The sequence below is a fragment of the Calonectris borealis genome, chromosome 3 (genome assembly GCF_964195595.1).
Source record: "Calonectris borealis chromosome 3, bCalBor7.hap1.2, whole genome shotgun sequence".
Lineage (NCBI taxonomy): Eukaryota > Metazoa > Chordata > Aves > Procellariiformes > Procellariidae > Calonectris > Calonectris borealis.
The window spans coordinates 122883662-122897036 of record NC_134314.1 but is presented as its reverse complement, the minus strand read 5'-3'; the positions used below and the strand labels follow the sequence as shown (position 1 = coordinate 122897036).

General features: G+C 40.8%; 1 protein-coding gene across 2 annotated transcripts in view; it reads left to right on the top strand.

Annotated features, from left to right (window-relative positions):
- PLCB4 (phospholipase C beta 4) overlaps positions 1–8044 on the top strand; it is a 209215-nt gene extending 201171 nt beyond the window's left edge. For both annotated transcript variants that reach the window (XM_075147727.1, XM_075147728.1), the window contains 5 exons: positions 420–521; positions 2275–2332; positions 2755–2841; positions 4961–4997; positions 7821–8044. In XM_075147727.1, coding sequence (XP_075003828.1) covers positions 420–521; positions 2275–2332; positions 2755–2841; positions 4961–4997; positions 7821–7909 — 373 coding nt within the window. In that variant the 3' untranslated portion in view covers positions 7910–8044. The remainder of the gene's footprint in view (positions 1–419; positions 522–2274; positions 2333–2754; positions 2842–4960; positions 4998–7820) is intronic.
- The last annotated feature ends 5331 nt before the right edge of the window (positions 8045–13375 follow it).

Below are 13375 nucleotides of genomic sequence, written 5' to 3'. Positions count from 1 at the left end.
CTAGTAAATATTATTACTGTTCATATTGCAGTCATGTTCTGAGTGCAGGATTTGTAAATTTTTTAGGCAGTTTTAAAAGACAAATTGCATTTTCTAAATGGCTGATAGTAGCTCATACTCAGACAACTCTCATATACTAGGGAAAAAAGATATTTTATACCCTTTTATAATATTCAAAGTGTAAAAATGCTTTAAATTGATCTTTCAGATTATATTCTCTGGAAAAAATGGAGATTTCTGAATGCTTGCTCAAGTTGTATAAAGTCTACCCAAAGGAAGGCAATTTTCATATGGTTTGTTCTTTCCTCATCCTTAATGCTTCAAGGACAAAATTAACCACAGTGTAGAGTAGTATCAGGAAACCAACCTCAACAACAATTGCATCTGAGACGTTAATGACTTTGTTTGGTTTTGCCTAGGGAAAGCAAGGAAATGCGTGCCAACCAGGCTAAAATATCTATGGAGAACAGCAAAGCCATAAGCCAAGACAAATCTATCAAAAATAAAGCTGAAAGAGAGAGGTAAGTATCAGATCTCCCTTCTTGAGAAGGGAAGAATGCTGTCAAAGGTTGACAGGTGAACTGGTGGATTAATTCTATTAAAACCATGCTTTTATGTTTGGAAACAATGTCTAATGATCGTGCTGAATATATTTTAGATGATCATTTTAGGAAAAATGTTGCTTTTCTTGTATTTATCCTTTTAATAAATGTAATGCCCTGATCAGGGAAATAAAAAGGTTTTTAACTTTATACTCATCGGCTATGACTGACTGCTGTAGGTCTAATCACACTATTAAATTGAAACACATCTGTAAGAGTTTTAATGATTGTACTTAAAGTGCATTATACTTTTTTGCTGCTGCTTTTTAAATGAAATGAGGGCTATACTGAAAAGGGAGTCTGAGGTTTGGTTCTAGCTGGAGTTAGAATAACTGGAGAGGCAGCATCACTAACAACACAGGAGGTTGTGCTAGTGAAAGGCTTTCTCCCTCATCTACTGATAACATGGAGGAGAGGTGGAACAGAAGGAAGGAGTGCTAAACGTGATGATAATCAGCGGAGAGGGTGATGGAAGATAGGAGTGAAGAAGCAGGAGATGTACTCCACAACAGCACACGTGGTGCTTCTCCACTCCTGAACTGAACTGCAGCTCTCTCCCTGGTTATGTGCTGGCATTGGAGACCTGGCCAGCATCCAGGCTCAGCAAACCAAGGGCACTGCTGCACTTGCAAAAGTTGGTTATTCACAGCACGTTTGGGGATGATGGCCGTAATTGACTTGAGAGACTAGAGAGACACTTGCCAGTACCAGCTACTGAGACTTTTTGGAGGATTGATTTGCATTATAGCTATTTTAAGTTTCTTCTATTTATCCTAAAAATTTCCAAATAAATAGATAAAAGCAGAGTCTACATGATGATGTCTCATAAGCCTTCAGGGTTTCCCCTTCACTTTGGGCTTGCCATCCTGGCTCATTCCTTCTTCCTACATTCCCTCCTTGGCACTGGGTTATTTTGGTCAAAAAGCTTGAACTTGTTCCCACTGAACTAAGTCTCTTGAGTGTTACAGACTCCTAGCTCATGAGAAAGACGAGTTGTCAGAACCCTTGGTAACTGTATGCTTAGTTAATGCAAGACCTCCAGTAATGACTCTGAGATAAATCTGTTCCCAGATTTGAAAGCAGTTCTGGTTTTCAGGCTTTGCGATTAGTCTGATTCAGCTCTTTGAACTATCTTTGGTATATTTCATGATGGAAATCTTAGGAAGAGACACTTTGCAGTTAGGTATTTTATGTAAATACTGATTGTATACTTATCTTTTTGCTTAAATAACAGCTTTAAGAACATTACAGCATTGGTAAGCTGTAGCATTACTTATGATTATCAGATGATTTTTCCATTACTACTGTTAAGAGTTGTAGCACTATTTATATACCAAAATAAATTGAGAGCAGAGTGCAGTAAGGGATACTCAAATTAATTAAACATTTTTTAAAATTTCTGTCCACCACTCTTGAGTAAGGGAAAAAGCAAACTTCATTCACAACAGTCATGGTTGTTTTTTTTTTTTCCTCAAGTCTTCAATCATACTGTCAATGTACTTGGAAACCTTTAAGTGTAAAGGTGCATAGCCAGAGGAGCGTACAGTTTGCCATTAGTCCCACATGGTACAGATAATCAAAAACCAAAACATACCTTATGAGTTTGTGATTCTCTCTATTGGGTTTCTTTTTTTCCAATGAGTCTTCATGGGTAACGTTTGCATTTTTTTAGGCGAGTCAGAGAACTGAACAGCAGCAACACAAAAAAGTTCCTGGAAGAGAGAAAGAGGGTAACTATAACCTTGACAAAGTCACAAATATTTCTGGATATTCATTTTCATTTCTCTGTGTTGAGAATCCAGCTCTAGTAAACAAACAGATATTTGTCCTTGCTTTGTTCCACATACTTGTAGTGTAAAAGATCTAACATCTATATAAGAGGAATCTATTTTAAGTTAACAAAATTACTATTCATTGTTGTGTATTTGCTACTTTTATGTAATATATATTATATATGTAATATGTATAATATACATATATTATTATATTAATAGCTCTTCTTAAGATTGGGTGATATAATCGACCTCCTGTGGTGTTTTGTGCCATCCAAATGGGCCAAGACACTGTATATATGTGTATGTTTCAAGTAAGTTTTTATTTTGCTTGTTAATAATGTGTTGCATTTCCCCCCATTATTTTCTCTTACTTACAGCTGGCAATGAAGCAGTCAAAGGAAATGGATCAGTTGAAAAAAGTTCAGCTTGAGCATTTAGAAGTCTTGGAAAAGCAGAATGAGCAGGTATCTTATCTTAAAGGCTTAAAAGAAAAGCAAGCTAGTGAAAACAGTAACCAGAATTAGGCTGAGTAGAATGCTTCTGAATGTAAGTCATTACCGAACTTGGGAAAATGACCTTGTTCGTGGTCACTCACCTACTTGGGGGGTTAAAATGAAAAAGTGAGGTGACTTAAATAATGATACAGAACCAGATTTGTTTCAGATAAGCATGTGAAAGCTAGACTGCATAGCTAGAGTCTGTCCTTTCAGCTGTTCAGTCATGTTGATACTCCTTAGCTAGATATGACAGTCATAAAAGGCCCAGCATATCCATTTTAATTATTCCCAAAAAGTACCTCAAGCAAATCCGTTTCCTTCATTTTGGAATGTGCTGATTGAAAAATAGAGGTGAAAATGTGCACAGAGCATCTCTGAACTCTAAGAGACAGTTTGGACTGAATTCTAGAGATGTATAGTAGCATGGGGAGTTTTATCTGTACTAGTACACCCTTTCCTAATTAAAATACCTTATTATTTTCTGCTAGTTTATAAGCTTTTTTTTTAAAAAAAATTGAAAAACTACTTGGCAAGAAAAGGAAAATTCTAATCTTACTTCTGGTAGAAGCAACGCTATGTTCTGAGCAGTTCCCTTGTTGAAAGATTGAGCCAGCAGAGCTGTAATAATTGCATGGACTTGCCGTACTGCACTTAACAAAAATGTAAAATGCAAGGGGAATATACCCAGCAGTTCAGTGAGATGAGAGAGAAGGGTTACATTTAATACCCATTACTTTCAAGGGTTATGTACCTACTTCTTTGTTCATTAAATGTTCAGAACTTGAACTCTCGGGCAGACATTATAGTATGAATTAAAGCCATCTTGCAGAGCAGGAGGGAAGAGAAGAGTACATGCAAATCAAGTATTTCCACTGTCAGGAGAGAGTCCTACAGCCCCAAAAGCTGCAGCCTGGTTGGCTTCTAGGGGGGTGACAGCATGTAGAATCACAGACAGCTACCACTGAGCCCCAGCCACCATGGCCATGTCTTCTGATCGCTCCGCCTCCCTTCCGGACAACAACCAAAACTTCCTAGTCTGTTCCCTCACAGGGTTTCTGTAGATGCTGTCTCTAACATCCAGCACGAATGGATCTCAGTCAGTCTGCTCCTGAGCAATATCTGCACATAATCAAAAGGCAGGGGAGGCAGGCACCCAGGGGAGGCAATTGGGCTACAGCGGATCTGTAGCATCACTGTAAAGAGCATGACAGAGCATTCCCTGTAAACGGGGTTAGTTGACAAAAAACGATGGACTTGATCCAGAGATAGGTGTTATCAGTGGTTTCTTTCCGTTGGCTTCAGAGGGCTTTGGATTTTTTAAAAACATAAGGACAAGAGGGAATGATTATAGTTGTGCTTTTAACCACAATACCAAAACCACCTTATGTATAAGGGAGGGAGGTTGCTGGGGAATAAATGTGAGTCATTAAAGGAGTCACCTCTCTCGGCAATTAGGTACTTACCTCACCTGGGGTTAAAGCTTCCACTGCTGAGAGATGGTAATAGCCTACATGAGCTTGCTCATACTCCATTTTAGTGCAGAGATGAAGTTGGCTTAAATCATCAGTGATTAAATGGAGTAAGATTCACGTGCTGGTTCTCACTTCTGTGTGGGTATGTGGTGGCCTCCACCACCGGGGTAGTCCTTAACAGCTTTTTAACTCACTCTAATTTGATCCATCAGAGCATATATTTTGATACCTGCTGTTTTGACCGTTTCCTTTTAGCCCTAAAAGTGCACCAGTGCAAACCCCCAGCTGGGTCTGGTTTCGTTGTTATACACATTGATGTATGAAAGCTAGTTGGATCAAGATAAAGGTGATATTTGTTTAATGAGAATTTCAAAGCGTGATTTTTTTTTTCCTCATCAAACAAGGGAAGAAATTTTTCATACAAATAGACAATGTAGAAAAGTAGAATTATGGGTGGAAACAGCCTTCAATACAAACTGTTATGAATTTAAATTTGTTTTGTTTTATATATGTTTTTCTTGCATTAATTTTTCAATCTCACTTCAGTTTTCATTCATTTAATTTGCTTCTTATTGTATTACTCAATTTTGACATTATTATTTTTGTACAAACAGCTTTTGAAATCCTGTCATGCAGTGTCTCAAACACAAGGTAGGATGGACGTATAATAAGCAAACTATTATTTCAGTGTGCTTTCCTTCTAAATTAAATCATTATCATCAGAGCCCTCCTTGTAAATGCAACCATTGGGAAGTACCATTAACATAGTGAACACAATGTTAATCTTGTTTGCCCACAGATATTTGAGCCTGACACAATATTAACAGTACTTTGTGCTTTAGCGTCCCAAATTCAGATGCATATGAGCAGTGATGTGCAGAGGAAATATTTAGAAATTAATTTGTATTGTACATTACCTGTCATTACTGAAAGATACGCTTAGAGTTCTAAACTGTGTCTGTGAGAAGTGTCTATTGATCTAAGAAAACTATTTTAGTGTTCATATACATATGATTAACTGCTAATGCTGATAGACAGACAAAGAATATCCACATAGATCAATATGGTAATAAAATAAGTAATTCCATACTAAGAATAGCAAAATATAGAACAGATGGCTAGAAATAGCTTTTTAGTGTCTAAAGAAGAGAGGCTTCCAGCGCTTTAAAATTCACTTCAAAATCCAACTCATTACAAGGTATGGCAATTGTATTTACCATGTGGCTGTGCTGCTGTGGCTTCCTAAATAATTGTTACTCACAAGAAATCTCTGTTAACCCGTGTCTTACCAAGGGCAATAGTTGTATTAGGCTTGAACATCCAGTTGTACAGTATTGCCTGATCTGAATTATTTTCTTGAATTGATAACATACTTGTATCTTGCACCACTGAGTCTGACAGCACCCACTTCAACAACATTTATTTATAGACACATAACAAGAGAAAAAAAGCATTCATTGGCCAGGGAAAAAAGAATATTTTTTTACTGTATATGGTTCTGAGCCTGTCTTAGCTCTCACTAGAGAGCAAGCATCTTGAAAGCAGAGTCCATTAGCTGCCACTCACTTCATGAATTCACTGTAGCTTCAACACTGCCTTCCAGAAGGCTTATCTTCAAGTATCGTGCTTGTGTGTTCACGTCAGAACGCACTGTCTGAACCAGCCTCAGACTAGCAAAACTGGGCATCCTGGTCCTATGCTAATGTGTTCTTTGAAACCAAGTTATCTCTAAAAAATTCCATACGCCATATATCGGCATGCAGAATATTTATAGGACACTATGTGCCAGTCATTAAGTCACAAGCTTAAAACTTGAAATGTGTGAGTCACTAAGAAACAAACACAGGGTTTTGTTTTATCTGGAATTTCATTTCACACACAGGCAAAATCCAGCCAACATTTCAGAAGAGGTTGTACATATTGATTTATTTATTGTGTTTCCATATTTTCATGTTAAAATTATTTCTTCATTACTTTCCAGCTTTTAACTCATTTAAATGGAGAGCGTTGATTAATTTTTAATCATATTTATGACAGTTGCTTTGCTATTATCATAATTACTTTTTTCCCCAAGATGATAATGATGATTACGAAGGTACAGGGCTAGATTTTTTCAAGAAGGCACGTATATCACATCTGCACAAACCCACATCTACCTTGCAAAATGAATAGCTGTGCATCTCATGACTTTAGATCTACATCTGCCCATTTTCGCATATGCAAATATGCGTTTGCACATCCAGAGTAGGTGACTCCTTAAGCAGGAGCTTGTATAGCCAAGTTCCCTGTCTAAGGGGAAACATTTACAACTTTTTGAGGAACATAGTTCACGTAAATCAAGTGCGGTGACCATTCTTCCCTGCATGACAGACACAAAGCAGTTACACCAAAGAAAATATTAGCTTGGTTTGCTTCTTCTTCAACCTGTCCTAATCCTCGGGAGCTTCGTTGTAAAGATGGATGGGTTAGCTTGCCCTCTGGGTCAACCTATTCAGAGTCCTTTGGGATATGGATTTAAATAACTTCCCGGATTGAGAGCCCTCAGAGAAAATTAAGAGATGGTGACTTCCAGTTCTTTAAAATGCAGAGTTTCAAACCAAAGCACAACTTCTAATCTGTAACTGAGCTACAGGAGGAGTAAGTGTGCGTGTGTGCACATCTGTGAGAGAGAGAGAGAGAGAAAGAGAGGGAGGGGAAAGGAATTTTTAAAAGCTCTCTCTAAGCAGGGGATTCCCAGGCCAGTTAGCATTTATATACAGTCCTTTAACTCTGCTTGCAAAGCCTGAGGCATGCAGAGTTTGTAGCGAGATCTGGCGTACATTCATTGCTGTATTCTGCACAATGCATTTGGATGCAGTTTCAGGTGGATTCAGTGTGTGTAATCCCGTGGAGCATATAGTAGTAGTCCAATCCTGAGGTGAAAAACACCTTGTCTGTAATCATAAGGATCTCCAGGCCAGATGGAGATTATTTTTTTAAAATTATTATTTAAAAAATCTTGCCTACTGCAAGGAAGATGTTACACTGATGGATTTCTGTCATTCATTGTCTTTATGAAAGAAATGAGTCCAGATCATAGATGAACTCTCTAAACATTTCAGGAAGTAACACATCGCAGTACTCACACAACAGCAGTGAAGCATACATTCCCAAAGACATTTCCTATCAGGAGAAACAGTTGAATCAGCATCTGCCTAGTTTTCTTCCCCAAAATTGGACCTTCTGCATTTTACCATACACTTCTTCAGAAAGTCAACCCATGAGTCTTGGAATAGGATCAAAAATATTTCCCATAAGACGTAAGAATTACATCTTTTGAAAACAGAATGACACTGGGGGGTAAACATAATGTTATTACATATATCTTCAGTGTGATTTGCCTGTATTTCACTCAGACACTATCATATAAAACATGTTCTTCATTTTGAACAAAAGGTCTAATGCAATGCTTCACGCGGTTATTTTGGATTGCAGGCAAAGGAGATGCAGCAGATGGTGAAGCTGGAAGCAGAGATGGATCGCAGGCCAGCAACAGTGGTCTAAAGCCTCAACAAGCAAATTGAAGTTGGAGAACACAACATCCTTAAAATGAGAGCAAAATTCAAAATAACATTGCTGAGGTTGAAAAGTGGGCTTTTTTCTTTTTTTGTTTTTTTTTTTTTTTTTTTGGGGGGGGTTGTTTTGGCTTTTTTTTTGGTTTTTTTTCGAGGGGAACGGGGGGGGTGTTTGTTTTTTTGTTTTTAATATATAAAGTGTAGCTACGGACCAGCAAGTCTTAAGGTTTGCATTATTTCTTTTTTAACACTGGGCACTGAATTTCCTTTGTTGGATTTCCATGATAAGAATTTCTTTTGTTCAGAAAAACACTAATTGGAAGATGAAGACCCAGTTTTTAAACCCAGTCCCGCATTCCTTTCTGTATCTCAACAGGCAGCTTGCCTGCATCAGAATTACACAATCAGAGCCTTGAAACACAACAGATATTTTTAACATCATCTCAAATGGCAACAAAACTGTAGTCAAATCATGTTATTTACCATTTGTGTTCTCATGTGTGATATGTTATGTAGAAACCCCATGCTGCCAGATCCTGACAAGCAACAACTCGTCAGATGCTCAGCACCTGATGTCATTGAGCCCACTGAACTGGATCTTCTGCTAAGTCACCGTAATAATCAGTATAGTAAGGAGTTGAGTTTGGGCAATTTTAAATTATATTTCAAAGTATTTTTCAGGCAGCAGACAGTAGGCAGTTGAAAGTTAACTGCAGTATATTCAAAAGTACTATATGTACAAAGTCATCGGCCAAATTCATCAACTGTAACAGTAACTTGACAGGATATTTCTGCAGTCCAATGATGTCATTCACAAGTGCCATATCAACTCTATCATGTCTGAAAAAAGCCGATATCCTGTAAAAGTTACTGCAATGGTTGGCGTGAGGGAAATACAGTGTATTTGTGCCAAAACTGATCAGTGCTCTAAGGAATTTATGTATTAGGCACTTTAAGAAAAGTTTACATCCTACATTGCTTGTATAGAAATTGCATTTTGATCCTGCTGCGGCAGATCCCAGATATTACAGTTCATTGTAACTTAAAGATTGTTTAAATGGCTTTTGGCAAAAAGTTTGTAACTGTGAAAATGTAAAAAGTATTTATACACTTCAGAATCACAACATTGTAGAAAATCACATACATGTTGCCACGTGATAAAATTAGTAAACAGAAATGCTAAGAGTATGTTTGCATGTGATACAAATGCTACTAAGACTGTAATGCCTACTATATGACCACAGTCATTCTACTAGCTGGTAAATACTGAATAAATGTATGGCACAGAATATTGTTTGATTAATTACAAAGACTTTTAGCATAACAAGGTCTCTATATATATGTGTGTATATTAATTACGTGGGCATTCTTGATACTTGTAGTAAAAGAAAAGTACATAACTAATTTAATTTTACACAGAAGTATTTATGCAGATTTTCAGAATTTCATATCAGGAATAACCTTTTTATGTCCATTAGATATAAAAACAATTTGCTAATGTGTTAATTTGCATGTTTCCAGCGCTTGCTGTAGTTATATTGCAAAACAATGCATGTAAGCATTCCGCTTGGAATTTGTCCATGCTGCCAATTCAAAGATGACTGCATGGAAAACTGGTAGTTTAGAACAAATCAGATTCCTGATTTCAGTGTACTAAGCACCAATTACTTTGTTGTATATGCTTGTACAAACAAATTCTACATATTCCTATAAACAAAATAAATGAAAAGAGATAATTATGTTATTGTCAGTCCTGAGATGAAACTTTCAACTTCTCTAATAAAAACGTTAAAAATTCAAAACCTTTAGTTTTGACTGTGGTGAATTGTAGGGGTGGTGGTGGTATTATTACTTACAAAATTTTAGTAAGTTGTATTTCCTGTAAAAATGTGCATAGTGTAAATATATTTCTATCACAGCTTATTTATTCAAAGGAGTCTTATTTCTTTTAAGCGATAGAAGAATTGTGCAGCATTGGTCCTCGCAGCACTACAGAACTACCCTAGTACAATGTAGCAGCACTACCTTGAGACGCAGCAACCCAAGTACAGTGTAGCAGCACTACCTTGAGAATGCAACTGAGACAGAGGTCAGTGAAGTCTTTAGGTGTTTAAGGCAGGATTTAAACAAAATTTTGGTGCCTATTCAGAATTGCCATTCTGATGCCACTTAACCTACGGAGGCACCTCCAGCTTCTTATGGTCTATAATGTCATAAAGACAAGTTGTGTGTGCCTGCAGTACTGGGAGCAGCTCTCCAAGCTTGGCTAGTCCTCTTCTCGAGTGGTGGAGGGAGGGAGCTGGGAGCAGCAGCGGGCTCAGAGCATGCTGGACAGGAGCCGGCATCTGAAAAAAGGCAGTGTTTTTTTTAATTTTTTTTTTTTTTTTAATTAAAAATGTCTTCTAAAACAGAGCTGGTGGAGACAGTGCTGCGAGTTGGAATTTTATACTGTCGCTTGCCACAGTGGTTTCTAGCCAGTAAGGAGAAGCAAATGACAGACCAGATACGGAGGGAAGCAGATAGTGAAGCATTGAACGTTATTAGTTTTCTTAGGCTCACTTACAGCCTGGCTGGAAACCACTGCCCTACCTGTTAAAGAAATAACTGGCAATGGAAGACTTGGGTTCAGCTCACATCCCTCTCTGAGGAAAATCAAACCTGCCCATCTTAATTCCCTGGCGAGTATCCTATGCATCATGGAATACGCTGGTTTTGGAAGGCTTGAAAATACTGTCCACAGCCTCCTTTTGAGTCTGTGCTCGCTGCTCAGCCAGGAGCGAGACATTTATCAAGTCAGGGAGAAAATGTGCTTCTGTGAAACCACGGAGCTGGGTTGCCTCAGCTTCCAGGCTCGGCTCCCAGAACTGTTATGTATTTCATCCATTGACAATTTAGCATAAAAGGCAGACAGTAATTTGAAATTAAGTGATTAATTTTGTCAGCTAAGTATTTTGAAATACTGTTTAAGTAGTATTTGATTCAAAAATTATTTGAAGTTTGGCGGCTAATGTAATGAGGTGAGAATTTCCATTGAGATGAAATAGGCTAATCAATTTGAACATTGATAACTGAGTTAAAGCAGTTTAAAATGTCATTCTCTGCCGGGGTGATGGATTCCACTTCAGTGAAATTTCATCCAGGGAAGTGGCAGATTCTCCCTCTCTGAATTTCTTCAGATAAATTCAGCACAGCTGTGATGGGGGAGGGTCATGACACCCTGGCCTCACAGGCAGCCCACTATTCTTTCACTTCCAGTAATCTGAGGGTTGGTCATTAACTTGACTGTTTCCAAGTGGGGGTCTGTTTAACCCCTGCCCCACTTGAGTGCAGTCAAACTGCATTGCCAGAGACCCAAAATACCCCTCGGGGGCTGATTTCCTTGCAGACTCCACATGCTGTTGCCCATGGGCTGCCTGTGAAACCGGCTGCCAGTGGCAGACACATCCCAGAGCCGCTTGACCAGAAAACCCTGCTCCTAGGGATGCGGCCAGCAGTGGTCCCAGCGCTGCAGCCCTGCTGTCACCGTGCTGCGTGCTGCCTGCGAGGAGGCTGGTAAGAGTTATTGCTGTCTGGTAGTTGGGGGAGTAGCAAGGGGGATTCAACCTTCAGAGATACACAGGCAGTCTCCACAGCTGGGGGTAAGGGCAGGTTGCAGGGCTGGCTTCAGGTGATCCAATCTGTGACCATAAATTGGCCTTGGTCAAAGCATTTCAAGTCAGCTAATGCTGCACTGGCCCCCTCAGGTAAGACCTTTCTGCTCTGTCAATGTTTTGGGGCTTTCTTGGTGTTAGGAAATCTTAGGCCTTTCCCTTTTTTGCCATGGAAAGGAGAATAAACATGGCTCTGCAGGCTGGAAGTGGGGATTGTCACTGAAGCTGAAGGCTTTTTTGTTGTGCTGTGCAGCTGGCGGGTGCCAGGAGAGCATGGTTCTGTGCCGTGGGGCTCAGGGAGCTGTGGGATGGGCTTGCCCGTGTCTCTAACACAGCTGCACTCTCCCAGCTGCGCCCTGTGGTACCCTCCTACATGGCCTGAATGCAGGGGCAGCTGCTCAGGATCATATATTTATTTGGAGGCTTAGAAGCTACCTAGAAACCTCAAAAAGATTGGAAATTAAATAGGGGGCTAGAGGAAGAAATAGAGGCTAGTTAAATACTGAAGGTCATCACTGAGGAAGCCAGGCATTAAAATCACCTCAGAAGTACAGTCTATTGCAGTGAAAGAGCCTCATATAGAAGATTTTATCTTTTCCTTTATATAGTCCCCTGAAACTATTATCTGTAGTATTACGACTGACACAGGTCTGGCTCTGTTTTGGGAAGCAGGAATGACGCTTTATCATGAAACAGGAGAGAGAGGAAATGGCCAGTATATAATATTTAATATGTACAGCAAGCAGAAAAGGAATTTCAACAGAACAGTTACAAAAATCAGCATGTTCCCTCAGTATCTGCTTTTATTTTTAAAGAGCTATTTCCCAGCAAGAAAACCCCTCTCTGCAGGTGTGCCCTGGCAGAGAAAGGGCAGCTTCCCAGAGGCAGCTGCCCACAATCCCACAATCAAAACTCACCTTGTAACACCTCGTTTTGCAAAACCCTGGCCCGTTTCCTCCAGGCGCCTTTTCCTGAACTAGAAATGTGAATTGCTAGTAAATCCGCATAAGGCCACATGCTCCAAATAGCTGCTGTCCTTTTGGCTTTTTACGAAAAAAATATCCTTGGTAGGCTGCTGGTCCCCGCTGTTTCTGGGACTGGTGTTTCTGTAAATTGTAAATATTCGGATGTGCTCTTCACACCGGGGCGAGGGTGGCAGCGCGTTAAAGGACCGTAAAAGCTCCCGCTGAGAGGCGGGAAAAGCATTTTAACGTCGTATCGCCCGGCGAAAGGGAAAGGGGAACCCCCGGAGCCGCGGGGTGCAAGGTGGGGCTCCACGGGGGGTGTCGGTGGGACCAGCGCTGCCCCAGGAGCAGACGGCGGCCGGGCCGGGCTCCGCGGGGCGCGCAGCTCGGTCCTCTCCCGCTGGCAGTGCCGCCCGGCCGCCGCCTCGCACCCCCCGAGGGAGACCGGCAGCTCACCCGGGCGCTCTGGGCTGGGAACACGCCTGCTCCTCCCCGGAGACCCCTCTGCCGACAAGCCGGGGGGAGCTATTTCACTCCCCTCCAGGCTTGAGAGGGAGGAAACGCAGGCGCCGCTTTTACAGGGAATAAAGGGGATTGCCCCGCTCGGGACTCCGGGAGCACTGCACGCCCGGGGCGGGCAGGCAGCCCTCCCTGCCCTCTCCTCCCCAGAAGCCGGCAGGGATGGAGTGGGCGCTGCTTTTATTCACCCCGCCTTGCAGCCCCTTCTCTCCTAAGCGCCCTCAGTGCCGGGCCGCGATGCCTGCGCGCCCCGTACCCTTGAGCCTGGCAGGGACAAAGTCTTCTCCGCGCCGCGGCACAGCTCGCCCGTGTTGCACCTCCGAGACGCACCCCCAGGGGTG